Here is a 27,177-nt window from a genome sequence, read left to right on the forward strand (position 1 = left end):
CGGAGGTCTCAAGGTTGGCAAGTATGAACATATCCTTCACGGATTTGTTGAAAACATCCGCAAATGAGAACGGAATGTTGCTTGCAAGGTGGCCCATAATACTGCGTTGCCGCCGCCTTCGTGCTTCTCTGACCGTTCATGAGTGACTATATCCATTCGGCCACCATGTTATGGGTTATAGATAAACCTATGGATAACGGAGACATATATAATAGTCTCCTTTTCAGGTGAGAGAGGACGCTAAAGGCAGTGCCTTTAAGGCACACCCCCAATATTGTTTGTCCGGCTGGAAATTTTGGATTTTATAACTTGCCGTAGTTTTGAAGCAATGCATGATGGGAATCCGGATGTTGTGTGTCAGTGTATTAACGTGCCGGCTGGAATAAACACACACTGAGAAATAGCTCCGTGCCTGCCTACTTTATGGGTTATAGATAAACCTATGGATAACGGAGACATATATAATAGTCTCCTTTTCAGGTGAGAGACGACGCTAAAGGCAGTGCCTTTAAGGCACGCCCCCAATATAGTTGTCTGGCTAGAAATCGGGAGATTTTCGGGAGAATGGTTGTCCCGGGAGATTTTCGGGAGAGGCACTGAAATTCGGGAGTCTCCCGGAAAATTCGGGATGGTTGGCAAGTATGGATATGAGCAACCATTGGGGCAATCGTGACAGCTGCGTCTCTGAGAAATCTGCTGGGAATATTATCATATCCTGTGCAGCGAGATGAGTTTCTTTAACACATCATCAGTTTTAACTTTGATAAACTTGAAGTCATCCTTGTGTACCCCTTGGTTTTTGTGAAAGTCTTGGATGTGCTGTTCACCGTAGAGGCCTGAATGTGAGGGCAATTTGCTTACCAACGTGTAGCGATGGTTGAGTAAAATCTGTTAAAGCAATTTGCCACATTCAGTTTGTCTGTGATGAGTGAGCCGTTTATTTTCAAATTGAGGTTGGTGGTCATTTTTTTGAGACTGCCATACTTGCCAACCCTCCCGGATTTTCCGAGCGCCTTTCCCGAAAACCTCCCGGGACAAATTTTCTCCCGAAAGTCTCCCGAAATTCCGGCGGAGCTGGAGGCCACGCCCCCTCCAGCTCCATGCGGACCTGAGTGAAGACAGCTTGTATTCACATCCGCTTTCCCACAATATAAACAGCGTGCCTGCCCAATCACGTTATAACTGTAGAATGATCGAGGGCGAGTTCTTGGTTTCTTATGTGGGTTTATTGTTAGGCAGTTTCATTAACGTCCTCCCAGCGCGGTAACAACACACAACAACAGCAGTCACGTTTTCGTCTACCGCAAAGCAGTTCGTCTGCCGTAAACAGCAATGTTGTGACACTCTTAAACAGGACAATACTGCCATCTACTGTACATGCATATGTGACAATAACACCTAGGGCTTTTAGAGAGTGCAGTGCACAACTGGGCACACAACAAGCAGACGAAGCAGAAGAACGAGGAAGATACAGCTGTGGCGACGCCGACGACGAGTAAGATGAAGAAATACGCTTGTAAGTTCCAAGCCACAGCTGCGATTGGACCTGGATAGCCTCCGGGAAGAAGTAGTGGACTACCAAGTGCTTGGCAGTGAAGATCTTCCTCAGGAAGCAAAGATTGACCGGTTTTGGGCCATGCTAGGGAGAGATGGAAGATTCCAGACTCTAGTGGATTTGATGAAAGCACTTTTGTGCGTGCCACACAGCAATGCATCATCAGAGAGGGTGTTCAGCATGGTTAGAAAAATAGTGACAGATAGTAGAACAAGGATGGACAATTCAACCTTAACTCAACAATGAGTAGATGAGTGTTATGTGTGTGTATATGTGTAAATAAATGAACACTGAAATTCAAGTATTTATTTTATATATACATATATATATATATATATATATATATATATATATATATATATATATATATATATATATATATATATATATATATAATAAAATAAATATATATACATAGCTAGAATTCAAGCGGTAGAAAATGGATGGATAGCTAGAATTCACTGGAAGTCAAGTATTTCCTATATATGTGTGTGTGTGTGTTAGAGATGCGCGGATAGGCAATTATTTCATCCGCAACCGCGTCAGAAAGTCGTCAACCATCCGCCATCCACCCGATGTAACGTTTGATCAGAACTTCACCCGCCCACCATCCGCCCGTTGTTATATATCTAATATTAATAAAAAAATTAAAAAAAAGGGTGAAAACTACGCGAATTGCACCTTGTGCAGACAAGATTTTTCGATCGGACACGGAGGAATTAGCGATGTAAAAGACCACGTTGGGACAAAAAAACACAAGTCTAATGCCGTTGCTAGCGATACAAGTGGAAAACTTTCAACGTTTTTCGTCGCCCAAACAGATTCTTTGGATGTGATAAATGCCGAAGTTTTATTTACGGAGGCAATAATTGAGCATGGACTTCCAATCGCACTGGCTGATCACATGGGACAGTTAATAATGTAATGCAACCTTTAAAAATCATTACGCGGTGATCGCGATCCCAAAAATAAACTTTTCTTGCATGATAATGTCCAGAAAAATTCGCTTTATATTACTATAGAGTCCTTTTAACGAATGAGTTTGATGGTTTATCACAAACCTTAAATGAAAGAAGTCCTTTGTTCTCCTGCACCGCATGCGCAATCCTGTCGGCTGTATTTCACAGCACGACATACTGTAAAAAGTGTTTATACTATTTATACTTTCAATTAACAAATTGAAGTCTTGTGAAAGGTTGACAGGATAACTGGCATTAACTGTCAAAATAATTTCAAACTATTGAAGTTAGCTTACAGAATAAACATGTCAATCAACCCATATGATTTTTGCTGTAATATTTTTGTTTTGAAAAGTCACTGTGACTGATAGAAAAGTGATGGTTTTAGCAACATTTTAACCTGTCTGAATGCTAATAGTCATTTTGCGTCGGGGGGCGAAGCCCTGAACCCTCCACCAGGACTTTGTCCTGGACCTACCGGGGCCTGCGGCCCTTGGACCCTGGCTACTAGGTTTTTCTGATTTAAAAGTTGGCAGGTATGGTGAGGTTATAAAGCTTTTGCCTGTTAAAGAAAGGAGACTGATCCAATGCACAGACATTCGCGTGCCACGCTGTCACGACCCAGACGCACACCAGTGCGCAATCATATGGGAGCCGCGCTGAGCGCACCTCCAAGCGCGTCTCGCTGCCGGCGACGGCCAGATATGGGCCCACGCTCCAGCGCCATCCATTTTCAGGGCTAGTTGATTCAGCAGGTGGGTTGTTACACACTCCTTAGCGGGTTCCGACTTCCATGGCCACCGTCCTGCTCTCTATATCAACCAGGGTGAGCCCCACCCCTTTCATGAGCGCACTACGCGCGGAGTGACCCCTGTTACGCGCCCCCGGCAACAGGGGTGGCAAGCAGGTAAGCTGCGCGGGCGGAGCGCGCGGAGTGACCCATGTTACGAGCCCCCGGCCACGGGGGTGGCGGGCAGGTAAGCTGCTTACCTGCTGCGCGTGACGCCGGCCGCGGCGAAAGCGGACGAGGCGGGGTGTCGGTGCGGTGGGCGCGGTAGTGACCCTGGACGTGCGTCGGGCCCTTCTCGCGGATCGCTTCAGCTACGGCTCCCGGTGGGGCCCTCTCGGGGGAAGGGGCCTCGGTCCAGGACCCCGGCGAGGCGTCCCTTCTCCGCTCCGTAAAAGTGTCCATCTCTTTTCTTTTTTTTTCTTCTGTTGTGGCATATGCAGCAGGTGCCTGCTTGTTTTTCGTATGTGGGTAACAACATTTAACTATGTATATATATTTCCGAATTGGTTTAACTGCCACCCGCAAAAAAAAACAAAAACAAAAAAATTAATCCGCCCGACCCGACCCGCGAGCGGATAAAATCTTAGTTTTTTTTATTTCATCCGCCCGATCCGCGGATAATCCGCGGACTCCGCGGTTGTGTCCGCAAACCGCGCATCTCTAGTGTGTGTATATATATATATATATATATATATATAAATATATATATATATATATATATATACATATATATATATAAAAGTATTTCCTATATATGTGTGTGTGTATATATATATATATATATATATATATATATATATATATATATATATATATATATATATATATATATCCATCCATCCATCCATTTTCTACCGCTTATTCCCTTCGGGGTCGTATATATATATATATATATATATGAAACACTTGACTTGGTGAATTCTAGCTGTAAATATACTCCTCCCCTCTTAACCACGCCCCCCGACCACGCCCCCCACCCCAACCCATTTCCCGAAATCGGAGGTCTCAAGGTTGGCAAGTATGGACAGGGGCGCCGAAAAGGGGGGGGGGGGGGGGGGGTAAAGGAGACGGATTCTATGGGCCCATGATGGAGGGGGGCCCAGAGAGACCCCTAATGATGATGAAATTATGATACAGAAAAAATAATGACACTGTGTTGGGGGCCCTGTAAAGATTCTTTTCATGGGGCCCAAAATCCCTAGCGGCGCCCCTGAGTATGGAGACTGCTGTGGCCCAATTGTTTCAGTGTCTTCCAGAGTTTTTGAGGGTTATTTTTATTTTCAGCTATTTTTTCGTTGAAGTAACACAACAAAATGCGATGCAAACCTCACCTTGACCACCTGCGGTTCAAAAGATGAGAATTATTGGACTGGATTACTTTGCATGTGACGTCATCTCTGTGCACGATTGTCAGACGACCACCTCGACGACAGGAGCGGGGCTTCCCGACGCACAGCATCCAGCATGGGCAGAGTTCATTTCAATGAACAAACTCTTCCTCTCTCTCTGCCATGTCTCCGAACCACTCATGATGTCCACTTTTTATCTTGAGAAAAAAATAGTTGAATAAAAAAAGTTTTGCTCGCAACTGAACGAGCATTCAACGATGGAGATTGTGGATGACGTCACGCAGGCATCGCCAGTGTGCGCAGCGGGATTTGTCGACTCGAAGGCAGGTCCAGTGGTCACGTGGACGTAATCCCTTTGATCACAACTCCAGCGCTGGGGAGGGTCCAGGACACTTGTTGCAGACCAAGCAGGCGGCGGTGTGGATACGCGGTCAACACATCAAGGAGAGGAACCTTCGCTTGACCTGGATACCGGACCGTCAACCTCTTGTTTTGCGAACCTTGCCCGGCGCCCGATACAGCAGCAAGTATTGAGGTGAGTAGGGATAAATGATGAAAGGAGGAGGAAACGCTTGTTTGTACCTGTCCCGTGGATCAAACAGGACCTCCACGGACTCTCTGATGCTAAACAAAGAGTCCCGATCTAAGTCATACTTTTGACCCAGCAGATTTGGTCACATTTTCAATAGACCCATAATAAATTCATAAAAGAACCAAACTTCATGAATGTTGTTTGTGACAAACCAGTATGTGCTCCAATCACTCTATCACAAAAAAATAAGAGTTGTAGAAATTATTGGAAACTCAAGACAGAAGACAGCCATGACATTAAGTTCTTTACACGTGTATGTAAACCAGTTTACCAAGACTGTATATATATATATATATATATATATATACATAAATATATTAGGGATGATGTTTGAACAGAAATTATCGAGTTCGAACCTATTATCGAATCCTCTTATCGAACCGATTCCTTATCGATTCTCTTATCGAGTCCAGATAGGTTGTTGTATATGGAAAAAACACACAATATTTGGTTTAACAAAAGCTCACTTTTATTATATAAGAAAAAAATAAAATCTAATAAATAATTAAATATTGACTGTTACCCCCCTAAAAAAATAAAATAAATAAATATTGACTGTTGTTACCCAAAGTATATTAAGTGGGATTTTTCAGAAAAACAAATATATACAGTAACACAAAAACAACCTGTCTCTGTGATCACTATAGGTGTATAAATAATAATACAGTGTTAAATAAAATCAGTCCCTTGGGCACAAAACTTAAAATAATACATCTCTCTAAAAAGTGCACTTCTGCTGCTATTTGACATAACTGTTTGTTATGATGCTTTGACATTTTTGCACTTTATTTCTTTATTGAAAAACAATTCTATGAAGAGAAAAGTTGTTTGCAAATGTGGTTACAATGCTAAAAAATGAAAAGTTAAAGCTAAAAAAAGAAATACACTTTATTGAGTTAACATTATTTCTTTATAGGGGGAAAGATGTGATGTTATGAGCTAGGGAATATAACAACTACACTACCCAGCATGCAACGGGAGTGACGAGCATGCGCGCGGTAGCCCCGAAAAGTGTTGTTGCATGTCGCCACGCCGGCAGCTAAGAATGAGGTTATGAGCACGCTGTGAAAGTAAACGTCAAGAACTCAGCCAACACGCCTTGTCTGCATTATTTATAATTAGGCAGACAACACATATACAGTGTGATTTTGTTTGAAAGAAAAACAAAAGTTAAAAAAGGGAGATGTTGTATATATATGTATGTGCTGCGGTTGCTTTAAGAACGTTGCGACAGCTGTCGTAAAGGAGGTGCGTTGCTAGCCTTGTTGCTTTGTTTCCGGCTGGTCGTAAAAGTGTTCACCATGTGTTTGTACCCTGCTCAAATCTCTCAGTAAAGTTATTCATTGGATTATACATTTTGTTTTGAACTTTATTACACTTTGGAGCGCTTTTTCCGGTCCATTGTTTTTCCTGCTTTCCCTATCTGCGCCTAATGACTGAGCTACGTGACGTCATTTCTTGTGATGTCACACGGGGCATTTCTGGTCGGGACGGGATTGTTCCGAGGGATTCGAATAAAGAACCAACTCTATTTCTTTACTATAGTGGTCTCGATAACGAGTACCGGTTCTCAAAAAGGGATTCGAGTCCGAGGACTCGGTTCTTTTTCTTACCGAACAACCGGGAAAACCGGTTTTGAGTATCATCCCTAATATATATATATGTATATACACACACACACATACATACAGTATATATATACACATACACATATCTCAAAAGTAACTATATAGCTCATTTAGGGGACACTTAAGGTTCAGACTTACTGAATCTTCTTATCTTATCTACCAGACAGTTTGTCTTTTTTATTGCAATCGTGTTTACAATTTCTCCTTTGCCCTCTGGATCAGGTGCAGAAGAGCAATCTTGTTGATTGATTATTTGTCTTCATTTAGACTGCTCTGGAGTTATCAAATGTAACGAGGGCCGTATAGGGGGAAGGTGATGTCATTTGTAAGGGCTCACAGCTCGCTCGGGCCCACATAGCCTCTATGACAGAATGATTGTGCATACACTGAACTAATATGTATTCATACGAATGAATCGGAATCACAACAAAGCCACGAGTTATACCATACTTGCCAACCTTGAGACCTCCGATTTTGGGAGGTGGGGGGGCGTGGTCGGGTCGGGGGGCGGGGTTGGGGGCGTGGTTAAGAGGGGAGGAGTATATTTACAGCTAGAATTCACCAAGTATTTCATATATATATATATATATATATATATATATATATATATATATATATATATATATATATATATATATATATTTATTTAATACTTGAATTTTAGTGTTCATTTGTTTACACATATACACACACATAACACTCATCTACTCATTGTTGAGTTAAGGGTTGAATTGTCCATCCTTGTTCTATTCTCTGTCACTATTTTTCTAACCATGCTGAACACCCTCTCTGATGATGTATTGTTGTGTGGCACGCACAAAAGTGCTTTCATCAAAAGTCTGGAATCTTCCATCTCTCCCAGCATGGCCCAAAACCGGTCAATCTTTGCTTCCTGAGGAATATCTTCACTGCCAAGCACTTGGTAGTCCACTACTATTTCCCGGAGGCTATCCAGGTCCACTCGCAGCTGCGGCTTGGAACTTACAAGCGTATTTCTTCATCTTACTCGTCGTCGGCGTCGCCATGGCTGTATCTTCCTTGTTCTTCTGCTTCGTCTCCTTGTGTGCGCAGTTGTGCACTGCACTCTCTAAAAGCCGTAGATGTTATTGTCACATATGCATGTACAATAGATGGCAGTATTGTCCTGTTTAAGAGTGTCACAACATTGCTATTTACGGCAGACGAACTGCTTTACGGTAGACGAAAACGTGACTGCTGTTGTTGTGTGTTGTTACCGCGCTGGGAGGACGTTAATGAAATTGCCTAACAATAAACCCACATAAGAAACCAAGAACTCGCCCTCGATCATTCTATAGTTATAACGTGATTGGGCAGGCACGCTGTTTATATTGTGGGAAAGCGGACGTGAAAACAGGTCAGGTCCGCATGGAGCTGGAGGGGGCGTGGCCTCCAGCTCGGCCTTAATTTCGGGAGATTTTCAGGAGAAAATTTGTCCCGGGAGGTTTTCGGGAGAGGCGCTGAATTTCGGGAGTCTCCCGGAAAATCCGTGAGGGTTGGCAAGTATGAGTTATACAATATTCTAATTATAATCATTTCAATGGCTCCTTCTTAAAAAATGTTTTTGTTCACACCAATGTTCCCTCTAAGGTGCGCGTCTGCACATTAGCGCACTGCTTTCATGTCCTCCGTACACAGAAAATCTATGCAGGACACAAAATACAAATCCAAAATCGAGCCTAAACTCTGGTACAGAATAAATTGTTATGTGTTTTTGTGTTTTCAACAAGTGATTACAGCAGATAAAACAATGACGACGTCAGCCGAGACGTTTTAAGGAGGAGGAGGTGGTCTGCATCAACAATTATTTTTTCGAACAAAACTGATTACTGTCGGCTGTAACCACGCCAAAGCAACATCAGCAACAAACTACTATTTCGTAAAGCTGTTCACTTTGTGTCTGTCATGTTTGTGTAATCATGTTTTGTTTTAAGTCATGTTTTGTTTAGTTTCTGGCTTTTCACTCCCTTGTCTTGTCACCATAGCAACCATTAGTTTTCACCTGTCACGTCACGCACCTGTTTCACGTCTTGAGTCACGCACCTGTTTTCGTTAATCATGTCTGTAGTATTTAAGTTCAGTGTTTTTCAGTTTGTTTTTCTGACGACCTCGCACCCCATACCACACCACATTTATGCTCCTGCACACTCTCCACACCCTGATGACCCCTGCTACTCTTTTTTTCATGCCGGTTCCATGCCAAGTAAGTTTTTGTTTGTTAAGCCACAGTTAGTGTTTTGTTTAATTGTTCATAGTTTCTGCCAATGTGCAAGTTTTGTGTTTAAAGTCTAGTTTTATTCTCCGCCACTGTGCGCGCCTTTTGTTTATTCCTTTTTTGATAGTTTAAAATAAATAATGTCTTCACCTTCACGCCATGTCTGGTCCAAATGCTCATTTGCACCACGGGAGAACAAACCACGTCAAAGTCCAAGTCCTGACAGTGTCGTAATAACACAAAAACAAACAAATTATATGTAGTATTGACAGCAACCACTCACTCTTTTTCATTTGCGCCAAAAGTTGCACACATTTGGCTCAGCCAGTGATGCGTTCAGGGCCACAAAAACAGTCTGTCAACTCCCAACACCATACATTCACGCTAACTGTTTGGTGGTTACAGTGTGATACGGTTCACACTCAGCCAATGAATGTCATTAAAGGGGAACATTATCACCAGACCTATGTAAGCGTCAATATATACCTTGATGTTGCAGAAAAAAGACCATATTTTTTTTTAACCGATTTCCGAACTCTAAATGGGTGAATTTTGGCGAATTAAACGCCTTTCTAATATTCGCTCTCGGAGCGATGACGTGGCGTCACATCGGGAAGCAATCCGCCATTTTCTCAAACACCGAGTCAAATCAGCTCTGTTAGTTTCCGTTTTTTCGACTGTTTTCCGTACCTTGGAGACATCATGCCTCGTCGGTGTGTTGTCGGAGGGTGTAACAACACAAACAGGGACGGATTCAAGTTGCACCAGTGGCCCAAAGATGCGAAAGTGGCAAGAAATTGGACGTTTGTTCCGCACACTTTACCGACGAAAGCTATGCTACGACAGAGATGGCAAGAATGTGTGGATATCCTGCGACACTCAAAGCAGATGCATTTCCAACGATAAAGTCAAAGAAATCTGCCGCCAGACCCCCATTGAATCTGCCGGAGTGTGTGAGCAATTCAGGGACAAAGGACCTCGGTAGCACGGCAAGCAATGGCGGCAGTTTGTTCCCGCAGACAAGCGAGCTAAACCCCCTATCGACCCTCGCTTTCCTGGCCTGCTGACATCAACTCCAAAACTGGACAGATCAGCTTTCAGGAAAAGAGCGCGGATGAGGGTATGTCTACAGAATATATTATTTGATGAAAATTGGGCTGTCTGCACTCTCAAAGTGCATGTTGTTGCCAAATGTATTTCATATGCTGTAAACCTAGTTCATAGTTGTTAGTTTCCTTTAATGCCAAACAAACACATACCAATCGTTGGTTAGAAGGCGATCGCCGAATTCGTCCTCGCTTTCTCCCGTGTCGCTGGCTGTCGTGTCGTTTTCGTCGGTTTCGCTTGCATACGGTTCAAACCGATATTGCTCAATAGCTTCAGTTTCTTCTTCAATTTCGTTTTCGCTACACACTACAACCATCCGTTTCAATACATTCGTAATCTGTTGAATCGCTTAAGCCGCTGAAATCCGAGTCTGAATCCGAGCTAATGTCGCTATAGCTTTCCGTTCTTTCCGCCATGTTTGTTTGTGTTGGCTTCACTATGTGATGTCACAAGAAAATGGACGGGTGTTTATAACGATGGTTAAAATCAGGCACTTTGAAGCTTTTTTTAGGGATATTGCGTCATGGGTAAAATTTTCTGCGATGAGGTGGCGACTTGTCCAGGGTGTACCCCGCCTTCCGCCCGATTGTAGCTGAGGTAGGCTCCAGCGCCTCCGCGACCCCAAAGGGAATAAGCGGTAGAAAATGGATGGATGGATGGATAAAATTTTGAAAAAATCTTCGAAAAATATAATAAGCCACTGGGAACTGATTTTTAATGGTTTTAACCATTCTGAAATTGTGATAATGTTCCCCTTTAACAGCGTGCGTGTTACTGATTTGCAGGTTAGCTTATAGCAGCAAAGTCAGTCACAAGAGTTACATGCTGCATGCTAACTCTTATTTTGGCAAAATGAACAAGCACTGTACACCCACACTCTCCAGTTACAATTGACTTATTCTAGTGACATATATTAGGAATGTTAATTTATGGATATAAATCATGAAGTGCAGTTCCTAGATTACATAATTGCTAATTTTAAAAATGCTGTATTTTAAAGTAGGGCTGGGCGATATATCGATATACTCAATATATCGCGGGTTTGTCTATGTGCGATATAGAAAATGACTGTATCGTGATATTCGAGTATACGTTCTCACGCAGTTGCTTTCAGCTGCGGGCATTACACTACAGGCTTTTATCACTCTTTGTTGTCTCTGCTTCTCACAGAGACATAAAACAAGCGCATTTTCTTACATACGTCACATACGTATACGCCCTCGCAGAGCATGTGTAACGTTAGCTGTGGTGCTAGTGGTAATACGAGAGAAAGAAGGTGCAAATCTGGTAACAAATGAAGGAAGAATTAATTCCCAAGAAAAACAGCACAGGGTCCATCATCTGGCGGTGGTTTGGCTTCAAGCGGAAAGATGTCGAACAGTGTGGGGCAAAAGTGTGCTACAAAAAGTAGCATTACTGCTAATTTGTAGCATCATTTGAAGTCACTTGCTAGAGAATGAAGAGTGCTTGAAACTCTGCATGTCAACATCTCTGTTCGGTGCCACACCAACAAAATGCCCAAGCAACCATTTCCACATCAACATCGTATGAAAAAAAGTCAACAACAGAAGGAGATAACGTCCGCAGGAACCTACCACATAGCGAAGGACATACACTATTTGATTTCCTATTATGCGGCTCATTTTTATTTGACAGTTATTGAAATATCTTGTGTGACATCATGCACAAAAGTGCACTTTATTTGTTTTAAACTATTGCAGTGGCGTTCTGTACAAAAAGTGCACTTCAATTTAGTGTTGTTTTGATATGTCATCTTAGTGACATCATGCACAAAAGTGCACTAATAGCTCATTTTAAAATGTCTCTGACAATCTTGCACTTTCTGTTTTGAAATGACATCAATGTTGCTAAATAACTGATTAATAAATACAGTTTTGGTAAATTGACTTAGTTGTGATTTCCCTCTCTGCATGAAAGTTTAAAATGAGCATATAATAATGCAGTGTGAACAATAATGTTTTAATGTAGACACATAGAATCATCATACTGGTGTGATTATATGCATCAAGTGTTCAAGGCTAAGGCAAAATATCGAGATATATATTGTGTATCGTGACATAGCCTAAAAATATCGAGATATTAAAGAAAGGCCATATCGCCCAGCCCTATTTTAAAGACAAAAAGTTGTACACTTTATCCAATGCTTGTGCCACAGCAAACATCTCATTGTGCAACATGTGAATGTTTTAAGGTGAACAAAATTTGATCTCTGAAAGGGATACATGTCTCCAATTCCTCCAAAGCAGGACCATGCATACATTCAACATACAGCTCATTGAAAACAATATTTTTTATTTTCATTGTCAGTTGGCCAACTCAATTATATTAGAAAATATTATATTGGAAATGTGATTGTTATAATAAAACATTTAACTTGTCATGATGTCAGGTTTGGGACAGATGTGTGAGATGCTGGTGTGTGCACATCTTATGTTGCTCACATGTTATCCAAGGAATGCTCAGGGACTTTGTGGGTTTGCTCAGACACTTGAGTGCAGCTGGGATAGGTTCCAGCGACCCTGTGACCCAGAGAGGGACTAATGAATGGATATTAAAAATTAGGAGGAACATTGGTCCACACTTGCGCGGTTCATTCTTCCAATGGTTCGTCCTCATCAGAATTAAGTGAGCGGGAGCGAATTCCAGCATGGTTAGGATGCCCCCCCCAAAAAGCACAAGTCCAGACAGAAAATAGTTGAGAAGAAGGCCAGGAGTAGGAACAGCAGAGCAGGGGCCCAGGACATTAAAACGTTTTTCTAATAATGGTGAGAGAATAAAACAGCTGACGGTCGCTAATAAAATTATCCTCCTTGTTCATTCATTTAATATCTAGTACTGTCTGGACTTTGGAGCCTACGATACCTGTCATTTGCGCGCGTTACTCTTTGGACAAGTTGCCAGCTCATTTAAAAAAAAGTTGCCAGTTTATTGTAGAGCAACAGTGTGACTGTGCATGTGTTTCACACATCATTATCACAGTGCTACAGTATATGCATTTCATTGTTTTATGACAGGTTCAAGTTCTACTCTGTAATTAATAATTACCAAGTAATTAATAAACATTATTATTAATAGTCACGGGCAACACGGTGGAAAAAAAGGGTTAGTGCATGTGTCTCACAATGCGAAGGTCCTGGGTTCGATTCCCGGGCTCCAGGTCTTTATGGCTTCCTCCCACCTCCGAAGACATGCACCTGGGGATAGGTGGATTGGCAACACTAAATTGGCCCTAGTGTGTGAATGTGAGTGTGAATGTTGTCTGTCTATCTGTGTTGGCCCTGCCATAAGGTGGTCACTTGTTCAGGGTGTACCTCACCTTCCGCCTGAATGCAGCTGAGATAGGTTCCAGACCCCCCATCGCAACCCCGAAAGGAACAAGCGGTAGAAAATGGATGAATGGATTAATAATCACTGAGTAACGGAATAATGACCTTTGTCAGATGCGCATAATTATTAATTACGAGTATCTGACAAAGGTCATTATTCCAGCTACGTTATCATGATATGTTCAATGTGGTCCTGTCAAACAAATTTTAATAGTTTACATACAAAAAAGTTAAAGGTCAGCTAAAACCACATGTTTTACATAAAAATACTCTGACTTGTTAAGTGGTTACTTGTAAAAAAGGAAACAAATTGGTGTATCACACCAGGCACCGTCAAGAACAATACATACAATTGTTCATACAATAAGCCAGTGGTTCTTAACCTGGGTTCGATCGAACCCTAGGGGTTCGGTGAGTCGGGCTCAGGGGTTCGGCGGAGGTCAAGACACACCCGACTCATCGTGTAAATAAAAACTTCTCCCTATCAGCGAATTACGGATACGGCAACAGCAGAAGTCAGACTGATTTGCAGGTGTGTAATTTGTTGTGAGTTTATGCACTGTGTTGGTTTTGTTCAGTTCATGCACGGTTCATTTTGTGCACCAGTAATAAAACATGGTAACACTTTAGTATGGGGAACATATTCACCAATATTTAGTTGCTTATTAACATGCAAATTAGTAACATATTGGCTCTTAACTAGTCATTATTAAGTATTTATTAATGCCTTATTCGGCATGGCCTTATTATAACCCTAACCCTCTAACCTGGCCCTAACCCTCTAACCCTAACCCTAACCAAATAACTCTAAATTAAGTCTTTGTTACTTAGAATATGTTCCCCATGCTAAAGTGTTACCAAAAACATATAACTTTGTCTTGAATTTGAAAAAAAAAAAAACATTTTATTTTTCACTAAAGAAGGGTTCGGTGAATGCGCATATGAAACTGGTGGGGTTCGGTACCTCCAACAAGGTTAAGAACCACTGCAATAAGCCCTTTAAAAGCATTAAAAATAAGCTGAGTCAATTTAAGATCTTGAATAAATTGTATTTTACATCTTCTCAGCTGTTTAAAATTGGTGCAGTAGATGGCAAGTTATGTATGAAGTGTCGGGCAGCTGATGGAACTCTTGTTCATTTATTGTTGGAATGTCAGAGAATAAAAGAGCTACGGTTGAAAACAACAAAATGGTTACCCTGGTAATCCTGGAGAAGGCCTGGGAGTATGCCTATCCAGTCTACATGTGCTTTGTGGATTTGGAGAAGGCGTATGACCGGGTCCCCCGGGAGATCTTGTGGGAGGTGCTAAGATAGTACGGAGTAAGGGGAACCCTGCTGAGGGCCATCCCTTCACTGTACAACCAAAGCGAGAGTTGTGTCCGGGTGCTTGGATGTAAGTCGGATCCGTTTCCAGTGGGGGTTGGTCTCCGCCAGGGCTGCGCTCTGTCACCTATCCTGTTTGTGATTTTAATGGACAGGATTTCTAGGCAGAGTCGTGACCATGGCGGAGAGATTATACGTCTCGGTGGGGTGGGGGGTGGGGGTGGGGGCGTAAAGGTTGCGTCACTGCTGTTTGCAGATGATGTGGTCCTGATGGCACCTTTGGGTCGTGACCTTCAGCTCTCACTGGATTGGTTCGCAGCCGAGTGTTCAGCGGCTGGAATGAGGATCAGCATCTCCAAATCTGAGGCCATGGTTTTCAGCAGGAAACTGATGGTTTGTACAGTACAGGTAGAGGACAAAACTCTGTCCCAGGTGGAGGAGTTTAAGTATCTCGGGGTCTTGTTCACGAGTGAGGGAAAGATGGAGAAGGAAATCAGCCGGAGAATCGGAGCAGCTGGGGCAGTATTGCAGTCTCTCTGCTGAACTGTTGTGACGAAACGAGAGCTGAGCCAGAAGGCAAAGCTCTCGGTCTACCGAGCTTTCACCTATGGTCATGAAGTGTGGGTCATGACCAAAAGAATAAGATCGCGGATACAAGCAGCCGAAATGAGTTTCCTCAGAAGGGTGGCTGACATCTCCCTTAGAGATAGGGTGAGAAGTTCAGTCACCCGAGAGAGACTCGGAGTAGAGCCGCTGCTCCTTCGCTTGGAAAGGAGCCAGCTTAGGTGGTTCGGGCATCTCGTGCGGATGCCTCACAAGCGTCTCCCTCGGGAGGTCCTCGTTGCACGTCCCACTGGGAGGAGACCCCGTGGCAGGCCAAGGACCAGATGGGGGATTACATCTCCTCTCTGGCCTGGGAACGCTTCGGGATTCCCCAGGAGGAAGTCGCTAATGTTGCTCTGGAGAGGGAAGTCTGGGGGTTTCTAATCACTGCTATGTTGGAATTCTTAGTAATATTGATACTGTTGTTGATATTATTCAGTTTTCTTTGACTACTTTTGGATTGTTTTGTGTCATGTTTGTGTGTCCTCTCAATTGCTCTGTTGATTGCTATTCTGAATGTTGCCGGGTTTGGTTTTGGAATTGGAATTGTATTATTATGGTATTATTGTCTATTATTTTGTTGGATTGATTAATAAAAATAAAAATAAATTTAAAAAAAGGGGCCCAGAATTTCTAGCAACAGCCCTGAATGTAACTGTGGAGGAATGATTGCAATATAATTGGCTGCACTGCTATAACGTGTGTGCATGCGTTTGTGTTTGGTTTTGGTTTGTCAGCCACCCATAATGAGGCTTAGCTGGAATACTGTAAGCTCCAGCCCCCCGCCTCTCTGAGCAGGGCAAGGTGTAAAACATCTGTGCTCAAGTCAGTCTAGTTCTGCTGTGTAGATCAGTGTTTTTCAACCACTGTGCCGCGGCACACTAGTGTGCATTGATAACTAAAGAGAAGTCTCAGTCATTCTGGCAGCAGTCACTATAGATATTAATGAGATTTCAATAATCAATCATCCAGAAATACACCTTTGTTTGATCCTCTGCTACCAGCTGTTAAAGTGTGTATCATGTTTGTCTTTGATCGACCTTTTATTTAACGTATACAGTCTTGAAGATTATTTGATATCTTTTCCCTTCTAATGTTTTCCTGGTCACAGGTCCATCTTTTGTCAGCATGGATATCCGAGAAGGAAAGATCATGAATCAGGGGCAGCAGGATGAGCTGGTAATTATCCCTTTCTATTTCTCCACTATAGGACGAACATTGGTTTGGGTTTATTGTGAGTGTCTTTGGCACTGAGCAAGATACAAAAAGAAGTGGGCCTATAAATGACACTCGGGGAACCCCAAACAGCTTTTTACCTTCTTGGGTAAAACAATTTTCTTTCAGGATTTGTAATATTTGGTCCTTGCAGGAGGTGTGGGGGTACCGACCCTGTTTGTGGAAAGTCATCCTGGTGGGTGTTGGTGCCGTTTGCTCTGGTGGTCTCCTGCTGCTGCTGCTGTACTGGGTGCCTGAGTGGGGAGTCAAAGCCACCTGCACACCCACCTCACTGAAGGAGGCAAGCAGACTGCTTCTTAGGACCACGGTACGATCAGACAATCCAATGCTCTTCGTGAGGTTTCTGCAATGTCCACACTTTTGGGACACCATGTACACTACGTTATTCAAATATTGAAAATCAATATACTGCAAGACAATCTTATCCAATGAAAATGGCAAACTCAAACAGTTGCTTTCTAGTACATAGAGACCATGTTAGTACATTATTTTTAGTATTTCATTATCTCAATGGGCTGTACTTTAGAGTAGTCAGTATACAGCTTGTATAGCAGAAAATGACTCAAAGTTTAAATGTTTGTCAACACAAGTGAGTGCCGAGATGTTTGCTTACAGTCAATAATGGTGATTTTGATGTTAGTGTCATGGTTTCGGCTGCATGAGTGTTGCCAAGACGTGCTCCTCATTGGAATTCATGCTACCCTGCATGTGAGCATGAATCCAAGGAATGCAATTTAATAATTGAATGAATCTTTTTGAGTACAGTTGTTACACTAAATGTGAATGTATTTTGTTATATTTTCATTTAAAGAAGCCATATGTAATGAATGAATGTCAAGTCATCATTAAATGGCCCCGAAATGTCAAAAGGCATTAATAAATCATGTTCTTTTCGAATACCTCTATAACTGATAAAAGCAGTTCAGCCGGGATATGTTCATTTCAAAATTAGATTTACAGCCCCAAAATCTTGTTATTGTTTTCATTTTGATGCCCCGCCCTCCATCGTTTGACCAATTAGAAAGTCTGTAAGTGTGTCACGTCCAGGTTGTCAGTTACGTACCGCCCTCTAAGTCTAAAATCTAAATCTAAAAGGCCTCGTTACGATTCTCAACTTATTTATGACAAAGCCAGTGTACGCTAGTGTATGTCGATATGTCATCGAACTGACGGGTTTTATTTGTCGAAAATATATTTTGCCCTATGTGGATATGGGTAGTGTCAGTGCCTATTTCGATCTCAATATGCTGATACGCTGAGGAGATGGGTTCCAACATTAGCACGGCTGTCATCATGGCAATGTTAAAGGGGAACATTATCACAATTTCAGAAGTGTTAAAACCATTAAAAATCAGTTCCCAGTGGTTTATTTTATTTTTCAAAGTTTTTTTCAAAATTTTACCCATCACGCAATATCCCTAAAAAAAGCTTCAAAGTGCCTGATTTTAACCATCGTTATATACACCCGTCCATTTTCCTGTGACGTCACATAGTGATGCCGATACAAACAAACATGGCGGATAGAACAGCAAGTTTATAGCGACATTAGCTTGGATTCAGACTCGGATTTCAGCGGTTTAAGCGATTCAACAGATTACGCATGTATTGAAACGGATGGTTGTAGTGTGGAGGCAGGTAGCGAAAACGAAATTGAAGAAGAAACTGAAGCTATTGAGCCATATCGGTTTGAACCGTATGCAAGCGAAACCGACGAAAACGACACGACAGCCAGCGACACGGGAGAAAGCGAGGACGAATTCGGCGATCACCTTCTAACCAACGATTGGTATGTGTTTGTTTGGCATTAAAGGAAACTAACAACTATGAACTAGGTTTACAGCATATGAAATACATTTGGCAACATCATGCACTTTGAGAGTGCAGACAGCCCAGTTTTCATCAATTAATATATTCTGTAGACATACCCTCATCCGCTCTCTTTTCCTGAAAGCTGATCTGTCCAGTCCAGTTGGAAATGCATCTGCTTTGAGTGTCGCAGGATATCCACACATTCTTGCCATCTCTGTCGTAGCATAGCTTTCGTCGGTAAAGTGTGCGGAACAAACGTCCAATTTCTTGCCACTTTCGCATCTTTGGGCCACTGGTGCAACTTGAATCCGTCCCTGTTCGTGTTGTTACACCCTCCGACAACACACCGACGAGGCATGATGTCTCCAAGGTACGGAAAACAGTCGAAAAAACGGAAAATAACAGAGCTGATTTGACTCGGTGTTTGTAATGTGTTTGAGAAAATGGCGGATTGCTTCCCGATGTGACGTCACGTTGTGACGTCGTTGCTCCGAGAGCGAATAATAGAAAGGCGTTTAATTCGCCAAAATTCACCCATTTAGAGTTCGGAAATCGGTTAAAAAAATATATGGTCTTTTTTCTGCAACATCAAGGTATATATTGACGCTTACATAGGTCTGGTGATAATGTTCCACTTAAAGGTATGAAGACAGCCAAATCACATGATAAAGGAATTCCTCATTCGGGTTTGCATATTGTGGACTATGTGTACCAAGTTATATGGCAATCTGAAACTTTTGAAACAGTAGCATATAGGCATAACTTGGTAAAATGTATCCTCTTTATTTTTGGGCGTAAATTAGGCTGCTAAGCATGCTGTACTTATTTTAACCAGTATAACCATTGCTAGCGTTGGATGTAGTTCGTTTTAGTCTTCGTTATCTGATAGTACTGACAATAACCATATGATTGCCATTTGTTGTGATATTTTACGCAAGCATGACATACTTCTCCCTGAAAATAGCCCAAATTCTTTGTAAAATGTGTTGGTTAGAGATTTGTTATTGACAAAACGCTTGTCTATTCAGATATTATGGTCCCAGCACCTTAACCCCTAGTAAGAGGCAGTGGAAGTTTGAAGTTCCTTGGAATAGTCCAGTCGATCGAGATGGATTTGGCTGCGTATCTGGCAACCTCAGTGAGGGAGAGGGGGAGGAGACTACATTTTGACCGTGATTGCAGTACCCTTTCTGGCCAGATTTTTACGTATGGCTCCTTAAATAAACACGTTTTACACCACAAACAATCCAATTAATGATTTATTAGGTTATGTTTATTTTTTTGCTGAAAAATCGAAAGTGTTCCCAGCATGCCTTGTGGCACTTGATCTTTATAGGAAACCATATCTTAATAAATTGTGCATTCGTTTAATAGTTTGTAATGTGAAACATGTATATTAAATGACAAAATAAAACATATTGCGTTGTTCAGTGTAACAATTGTATTCATGTGTATTATTAATTCATTCATTCCACATTCATTGGATTCTAACGCATGCTCAGATGCAGGGGGTGCATGAATTCCTATGGAAAGCACGTCTTGCCAGAACACAAGCATTGGGAAGCTGCAGTTCAGTGTGGAAATCGCAATCATTTTATTGCTATTGTCAGTCAGCTTTCACAAATTAGGATTTTTTTCCGGGGCAATGGTGCTACATGAAACATTAATCAGCAAAACTAAGATAGCCAAGCAAAACATAGAATTAAATATACAAAAAGATGAATAAAATAAGAATATGAATACAGTAAGATAAATCTGGTGTCTGCAGATTTATATAAGTGAAGTGGACAGTGAGCAGTCGGTGGGGAAGTGCAAGTGATAGATCAGTTGTTTGTCTTTATGAGCTTGGTGGCAGAGGGAAAAAAACTGTTCTTGTGGCGGAAGGTTTTCTTCCGAATGGAACTTAGTCTCCTGCTTGTGAGTAGCGAGTCGAATAAGCTGCATGCCCTCGAGTCTTGGAGGCATACAGGTATTGGAGAGATAGGAGGTTGCAGCCTTCTCAACAGAGCGTATGATTTGCTGCAGTCTGTGTGTGTCCCTGGCTGTGGCCCCAGGATACCACACTGTGATGCAGGTGGTGAGGATGGACTGAATGATGGAATGTCATTCTACACCAATATTTTTGTTGGCGGCTTGAGTTTCCTCAGCTGTAGCAGGAAAAACATCCTCTGTTGGGCATTTTTGATGAGCAAGCAGATGGTTTAGCTCCCACTTCAGGTCCTGGGTGATAGTGAAATCCAGAAAGCGGAAGGAGTCCACAATGTAGATGGAGAAGTCTGTTATGGGAGGGGCGACGGTGGGGCTGTGGTTATTCTGAAGTCCACGATCATCTACACGGTTTTCTCGGCGTTTAATGTGAGTGTGAATGCTGTCTATCTGTGTTGGCCCTGCAATGAGGTGGGGACTTGTCCAGAGTGTACTCCACCTTCTGGGATAGGCTCCAGCCCCCCACGACCCTGAAAGGGACAAGCGGTAGAAAATGGAGGGATGGATAGTTCCAGGTTGTTGTGTATGCACCATGACACCATGACAGTCCACCTCCCATCTGGCTCATCGTTGTCTGACACGAGCCCGATGAGGGTGGTGTCATTTTAAAACGTGATAATTTTTACCGACTGGTGACAGGAGGTGCAGCAGTTCAAGTACAGGGAGAATAGCAGAGGTGAAAGTACCCAGCCTTGTGGGTATCCAGTGCTAATGGGCATGGTGTCCGTTGCAGTCCTCCCAATCCTCACCTTCCCAAACACACAAAACATGCACTCTAACATGTACTGTGACATTGTGAAGCAGAGCATGAGTTATTGCATTAGATATTTATCTTGCATCGTTCGTTGAACAGTGGTTGACACGTTTTTGTAAAGATGACCTTTCTAAACAGGTGTTGATGGAGGAAACATGTCTGTGAAGTAACTCGGGTCAAATCCCCCATGGAGCTTTGCTGTCAACATCCATGTAACCTGCTGATGCATACAGAAACAGAAACTAAACTTACAACTTTACAAGTGCTTCTCAGAAGTAAAAGTCCATCCATCCATCCATCTTCTTCCGCTTATCCGAGGTCGGGTCGCGGGGGCAGCAGCCTAAGCAGGGAAGCCCAGACTTTCCTCTCCCCAGCCACTTCGTCCAGCTCCTCCCGGGGGATCCCGAGGTGTTCCCAGGCCAGCCCGTAGACATAGTCTTCCCAACGTGTCCTGGGTCTTCCCCGTGGCCTCCTACCGGTTGGACGTGCCCTAAACACCTCCCGAGGGAGGCGTTCGAGTGGCATCCTGACCAGATGCCCGAACCACCTCATCTGGCTCCTCTCGATGTGGAGGAGCAGTGGCTTTACTTTGAGCTCCCCCCGGATGGCAGAGCTTCTCACCCTATCTCTAAGGGAGAGCCCCGCCACCCGGCGGAGGAAACTTATTTCGGCCGTCTGTACCCGTGATCTTGTCCTTTCGGTCATAGCCCAAAGCTCATGACCATAGGTAAGGATGGGAACGTAGATCGACCGGTAAATTGAGAGCTTTGCCTTCCGGCTCAGCTCCTTCTTCACCACAACGGATCGATACAGCGTCCGCATTACTGAAGATGCCGCACCGATACGCCTGTCGATCTCACGATCCACTTTTCCCTCACTCGTGAACAAGACTCCTAGGTACTTGAACTCCTCCACTTGGGGCAAGGTCTCCTCCCCAAGTATTTATTAAAAATGATGTATTTTTCTTTAATGTTGTATTTTGTCCCTGCTGTTGTGGTCTTGTTCTCCTCGCCTCCTTTTCTCTCTCTCTCTTGCAGTGTGGCGTGGGACTGACTCCAGGAGACTGGCAGCATCTGATACTAATTAGTCGCCTACTATTTAGGCTGATTGGCCTCAGCTGGCAGGCACCGGTACCTCTCATTGTGTTCACGACGTCCATAAGATACACTACCTTTTTGATCAACCTTGCTACCTCAGGTCTGACCAGTCTCTTGCCTAGCCATGCCTTGTGGACAACTCTATTTTCCTGGTGTGAGTAGTTTTTCCACCGGCGTTTTCAGTTGTTTTATCATGGTGTGAGAAATTTTGCCACCATCACCTTTTGTTATTGTTTTTTCATGGTGTGAGTAATTTTTACCACCATAATTTTTTTGTTGTCTGTTTTTTACTCCTAATCATTAAAAGAGGTACAAGCTGTTCGCTGGCCTCCATCTCTGCAACTTTTGGGATCTACACATCTACAGAACGTTACGTAAGGTACTGGTCAGAATATGGATCTCGCGGAGGCGAATCCCTTGGAGAAATCATTACGAGGCCAGAATGAGGACCAGTTTCACACTTTGGGCTTGAGCCTCCAAGCTCTGGCGGAATGTAAAGACACCATGATGAACACCCTGCTTGCTGCCGTCTTCCCCGCCACGACCACTATAGACAACCCAGTCGTCGGCACGAGCACTCGGCCATTCCAGCCACCCCAGCCATCGGCCCAAAGCTATCCCAACCCGAGAGGTTCTCTCATGAAGATGACAATGTAGTACAATTCCTTATTCAGTGTGAACTTCATTTTGAGCTGCAAGCCTCTGCCTTCACATCTGAGCGAGCTAAAGTAGCATTTGTAATTTCTCACCTCACTGGCCCAGCAGAGGCCTGGGCCACGGCGGAGTAGAACAGTCCTCATACTGCTCCTTCTCCAAAGCATTATCAATCAATCAATCAATCAAAGTTTACTTATATAGCCCTTAATCACATATGTCTCAAAGGGCAAGAAAAACTCAACCCAATGGGAACAACGAGAAACCTTGGAAGGGACCACAGATGTGACCGTTGCAATGGATGCTGAGTGGATACGGTTAATAATGTGAGAGTCCAGTCCATAGTCATGTTTGCGAGGGCTGTCTCCGTAGAGTGATTTGCCCTGAAACCGGACTGAAAGGGTTCACAGAGATTGTTAGACGCTAAGAGTTCATTTAGCTGCTATGCAGCAATTTTTTCGAGGATTTTCAAGATGAAAAGGGAAGGTCGCACACCGGCCGGTGGTTTACCATGAGGTCAGGATCGAGGTTAGGTCTTTTGAGTAGAGGATGAATAACCACTTTTTTTAATGCTAAGGGAACAATTCCAGAGGAAAGTATATTTAGCACTGATGATCCTAATATTACAAACAGCTCCTTGATAAGTTTCCCAGGAAGTGGGTCAAGTAAACATGTTGTTTGTTTTGTCCGATTTACAAGTCGCAGGAGTTCCTCTAATGTTATTTCTTCAAAAAGAGAGAGATTATTTTGGAGGGTAATATCCGTCGTACATACATTCGTACTGCGTTAAGAGAACCCAGTTGTAGCTGGGACGTGTTGTCTTTAATCTCTTTTCTAATTAGTTCAATTTTCTTATTAAAGAAATTCATAAAGTCATCAGCCGAGTGGGTGGAGCTACTGTACTAAACTACTGACTGTCGTCCTCGCCCTTCAGGAGTGGAGACACTGGCTGGAGGGGGCAGAGCTTCCATTCATTATTCACACAGACCACAAATACCTGGCATAGCTGCGCATTGCTCAAAAACGTAACCACCGTCGAGCCAGGTCGACGCTGTTTCTGACGCATTTCGACTTTATCACTTTTGGACCTGGTTTACAAAATGTCAAGCCCGGCACCCTACTCCCTCTACTCTCAACCCATGGAGGACACCCATCTTGAGCCTATCATCCACCAGTCCTCATTCTTGGAGAGCTTCAATGGGACATTGAGAGGCAGGTCAGAGACACCTTTAAGTCTACTCTGTGTGCTGGGCTGGGCGCATGGTTCCAGGATTGCCTGTCACCCTGGCATGAACCAATCTTTTTCCTGACCCAACGCTTCTGGTGGCCCACATATCAAGCGGAAACTAAAACTTCTGTTCCAGTCTGCTTCGGAACAAGGCGGGTCTTTTCATCCTCTACCCATCCCTCCCCGCCCCTGGTACCATATCGCCTTGTACTTCGTCACTAGTCTTTCCCCCTCAGATGGTAAAGTCACTATTCTTACAATTGTTGACCGGGTCTCTAAGATCCCCCATGTCGTGGTTCTACCCAAGTTGCCTTCTGCTCTAGAGACAGCCCAAATGATGTTGCAACATGTGTTCTGGCTTCACGGATGTGGTTTCCGACAGGGGTCCCCAGTTCTTGTCCGCTGCGGGGGAGGCATTCTGCAAGGCCTTTGGCGTCTCCCCCTGCCTGTCTTCTGGTTACCATCCTCAGAGCAACGGCCCGACAGACCGGACCAATCAGGACCTGGAAGCAGCTATTCGGTGTGTCTGCTACCTACAACCCATGACTTGATCTGCTGATTTACCCTGGATAGAATACGCCCACAACTCACTCATCAGTTCTGCCACTGGCCTATCACCTTTTCATGCTGCCCATGGTTCCCAGGCCCCAGTCTTTCCCTAACTAGAGTCAAACGTCAATGTGCCTTCTTTAATAGCCCACCTGTGTCGGGCATGCCTGGCTTGGTGCAACATAAGGGCCGCAATTGCGAGGACTTCTGAACGGAATCAACGGCCAACCACCAACGCAAGCCCGCGCCACACTACCAGGTAAGGAAAAGAGTCTTGTTGTCCTCCCATGGCCTACCCCTTGCCACAGACTTTAAGAAAATGTCTCCAAGATTTGTGGGTCCTTTTTCCACTATCAGGATTATTAACCGAGCAGTGGTCAAGCTTCGCCTTCCCGAGTCCCTCAAATGCAACCCAGCCTTTCATGTCTCCAGCCTCAAGCCAGTCACCACCCGCCCACTCTCCCCTCGTGCGGTACCTCCTCCTACTCGGCTAGTCGACGGTCACCATGCATTACAATCAAAGCAATCCTACACGTGAAAAGGAGGGGCAGGGACTTCCAGTGCCTGGTCGACCGGGACAGATATGGCCCTAAGGACCGTTGTTGGATTGCTAGATCTCTTATTATTGACCCCACACTCACTGACATTTATACGCGTTTTCCGGACAAGACAAGAGGCGTCCTTTAAAGGGGGGGTACTGTTATATTTTGTCCCTGCTGTTGTGGTCTTGTTCTCCTCGCCTCTTTCGCTCTCTCTCTCTCTCTTGCAGTGTGGCGTGCAACTGGCTCCAGGAGACTGGCAGCACCTGATCCTAATTAGTCACCTACTATTGAGGCTGATTGGCCTCAGTTGGCAGGCACCGATACCTCTCATTTTGTCCACGACATCCATGAGCTACACTGCATTTTTGATCAACCTTGTTACCTTGCCTTCCTCATGTCTGACCAGTCTCCTGCCTAGCCCAACGCACCCTGCTTTGTGGACAACTGTATTTTCCTGGTGTCAGTAGTTTTTGCCACCAGCTTTTTCATTTGTTGTTTTATCATGGTGTGAGTAAATGGTAAATGGTAAATGGGTCGTACTTGTATAGCGCTTTTCTACCTTTTTTTAAGGAACTCAAAGCGCTTTGACACTATTTTCCACATTCACCCATTCACACACACACATTCACACATTCACACACTGAGTATTTTGCCACCATCGCTTTTTGTTGTTGTTTTATCAAGGTGTGAGAAATTTTTACCGCCATCACTTTTTGTTGCTTGTTTTACTTCTGTTCCTCCGCATCTTTTGGGATCTACACATCCACAGAATGTTAGATCCAGTTTGTTTCAATGCTAACCAGTAGCATCTATATGACTATAATGTAAATTAGCATTGAGCTTGTGTTTTAATACATTTTTTGGAATTTTGGAATAGAATGTCAAAAAAAAATATTTTTTACCTCAGGTAAGTTATACTGACATACTTTATGTATGTCCAGTTTTACAATACTTAAAGTAAAAACTCTCAAGTAGGACCTAAACTTGAGTCTTTATTGGCAATTTATCTGTCTGCTAAGCCAACAAGAAGTGATGTTAAAGGGGAACATTATCACCAGACCTATGTAAGCGTCAATATATACCTTGATGTTGCAGAAAAAAGACCATATATTTTTTTAACCGATTTCCGAACTCTAAATGGGTGAATTTTGGCGAATTAAACGCCTTTCTATTATTCGCTTTCGGAGCGATGACGTCACGTTGTGACGTCACATCGGGAAGCAATCCGCCATTTTCTCAAACACATTACAAACACCGAGTCAAATCAGCTCTGTTATTTTCCGTTTTTTCAACTGTTTTCCGTACCTTGGAGACATCATGCCTCGTCGGTGTGTTGTCGGAGGGTGTAACAACACGAACAGGGACGGATTCAAGTTGCACCAGTGGCCCAAAGATGCAAAAGTGGCAAGAAATTGGACGTTTGTTCCGCACACTTTACCGACGAAAGCTATGCTACGACAGAGATGGCAAGAATGTGTGGATATCCTGCGACACTCAAAGCAGATGCATTTCCAACGATAAAGTCAAAGAAATCTGCCGCCAGACCCCCAGGAAAAGAGAGCGGATGAGGGTATGTCTACAGAATATATTAATTTATGAAAACTGGGCTGTCTGCACTCTCAAAGTGCATGTTGTTGCCAAATGTATTTCATATGCTGTAAACCTAGTTCTAATGCCAAACAAACACATACCAATCGTTGGTTAGAAGGCGATCGCCAATTTCGTCCTCGCTTTCTCCCGTGTCGCTGGCTGTCGTGTCGTTTTCGTCGGTTTCGCTTGCATACGGTTCAAACCGATATGGCTCAATAGCTTCAGTTTCTTCTTCAATTTCGTTT

General features: G+C 43.4%; 1 protein-coding gene across 1 annotated transcript in view; it reads left to right on the top strand.

Moving 5' to 3' along the window:
* The first annotated feature begins 5,054 nt into the window (after positions 1 to 5,054).
* LOC133617621 (polyamine-transporting ATPase 13A3-like) overlaps positions 5,055 to 27,177 on the top strand; it is a 139,445-nt gene continuing 117,322 nt past the window's right edge. The window contains exons 1-3 of the mRNA XM_061977703.2: positions 5,055 to 5,188; positions 16,599 to 16,666; positions 16,857 to 17,030. Of these exons, the coding sequence (XP_061833687.2) occupies positions 16,616 to 16,666; positions 16,857 to 17,030 (225 nt within the window). The 5' untranslated portion in view covers positions 5,055 to 5,188; positions 16,599 to 16,615. The remainder of the gene's footprint in view (positions 5,189 to 16,598; positions 16,667 to 16,856; positions 17,031 to 27,177) is intronic.

Source organism: Nerophis lumbriciformis, linkage group LG18 (genome assembly GCF_033978685.3).
Source record: "Nerophis lumbriciformis linkage group LG18, RoL_Nlum_v2.1, whole genome shotgun sequence".
Classification (NCBI taxonomy): Eukaryota; Metazoa; Chordata; class Actinopteri; order Syngnathiformes; family Syngnathidae; genus Nerophis; species Nerophis lumbriciformis.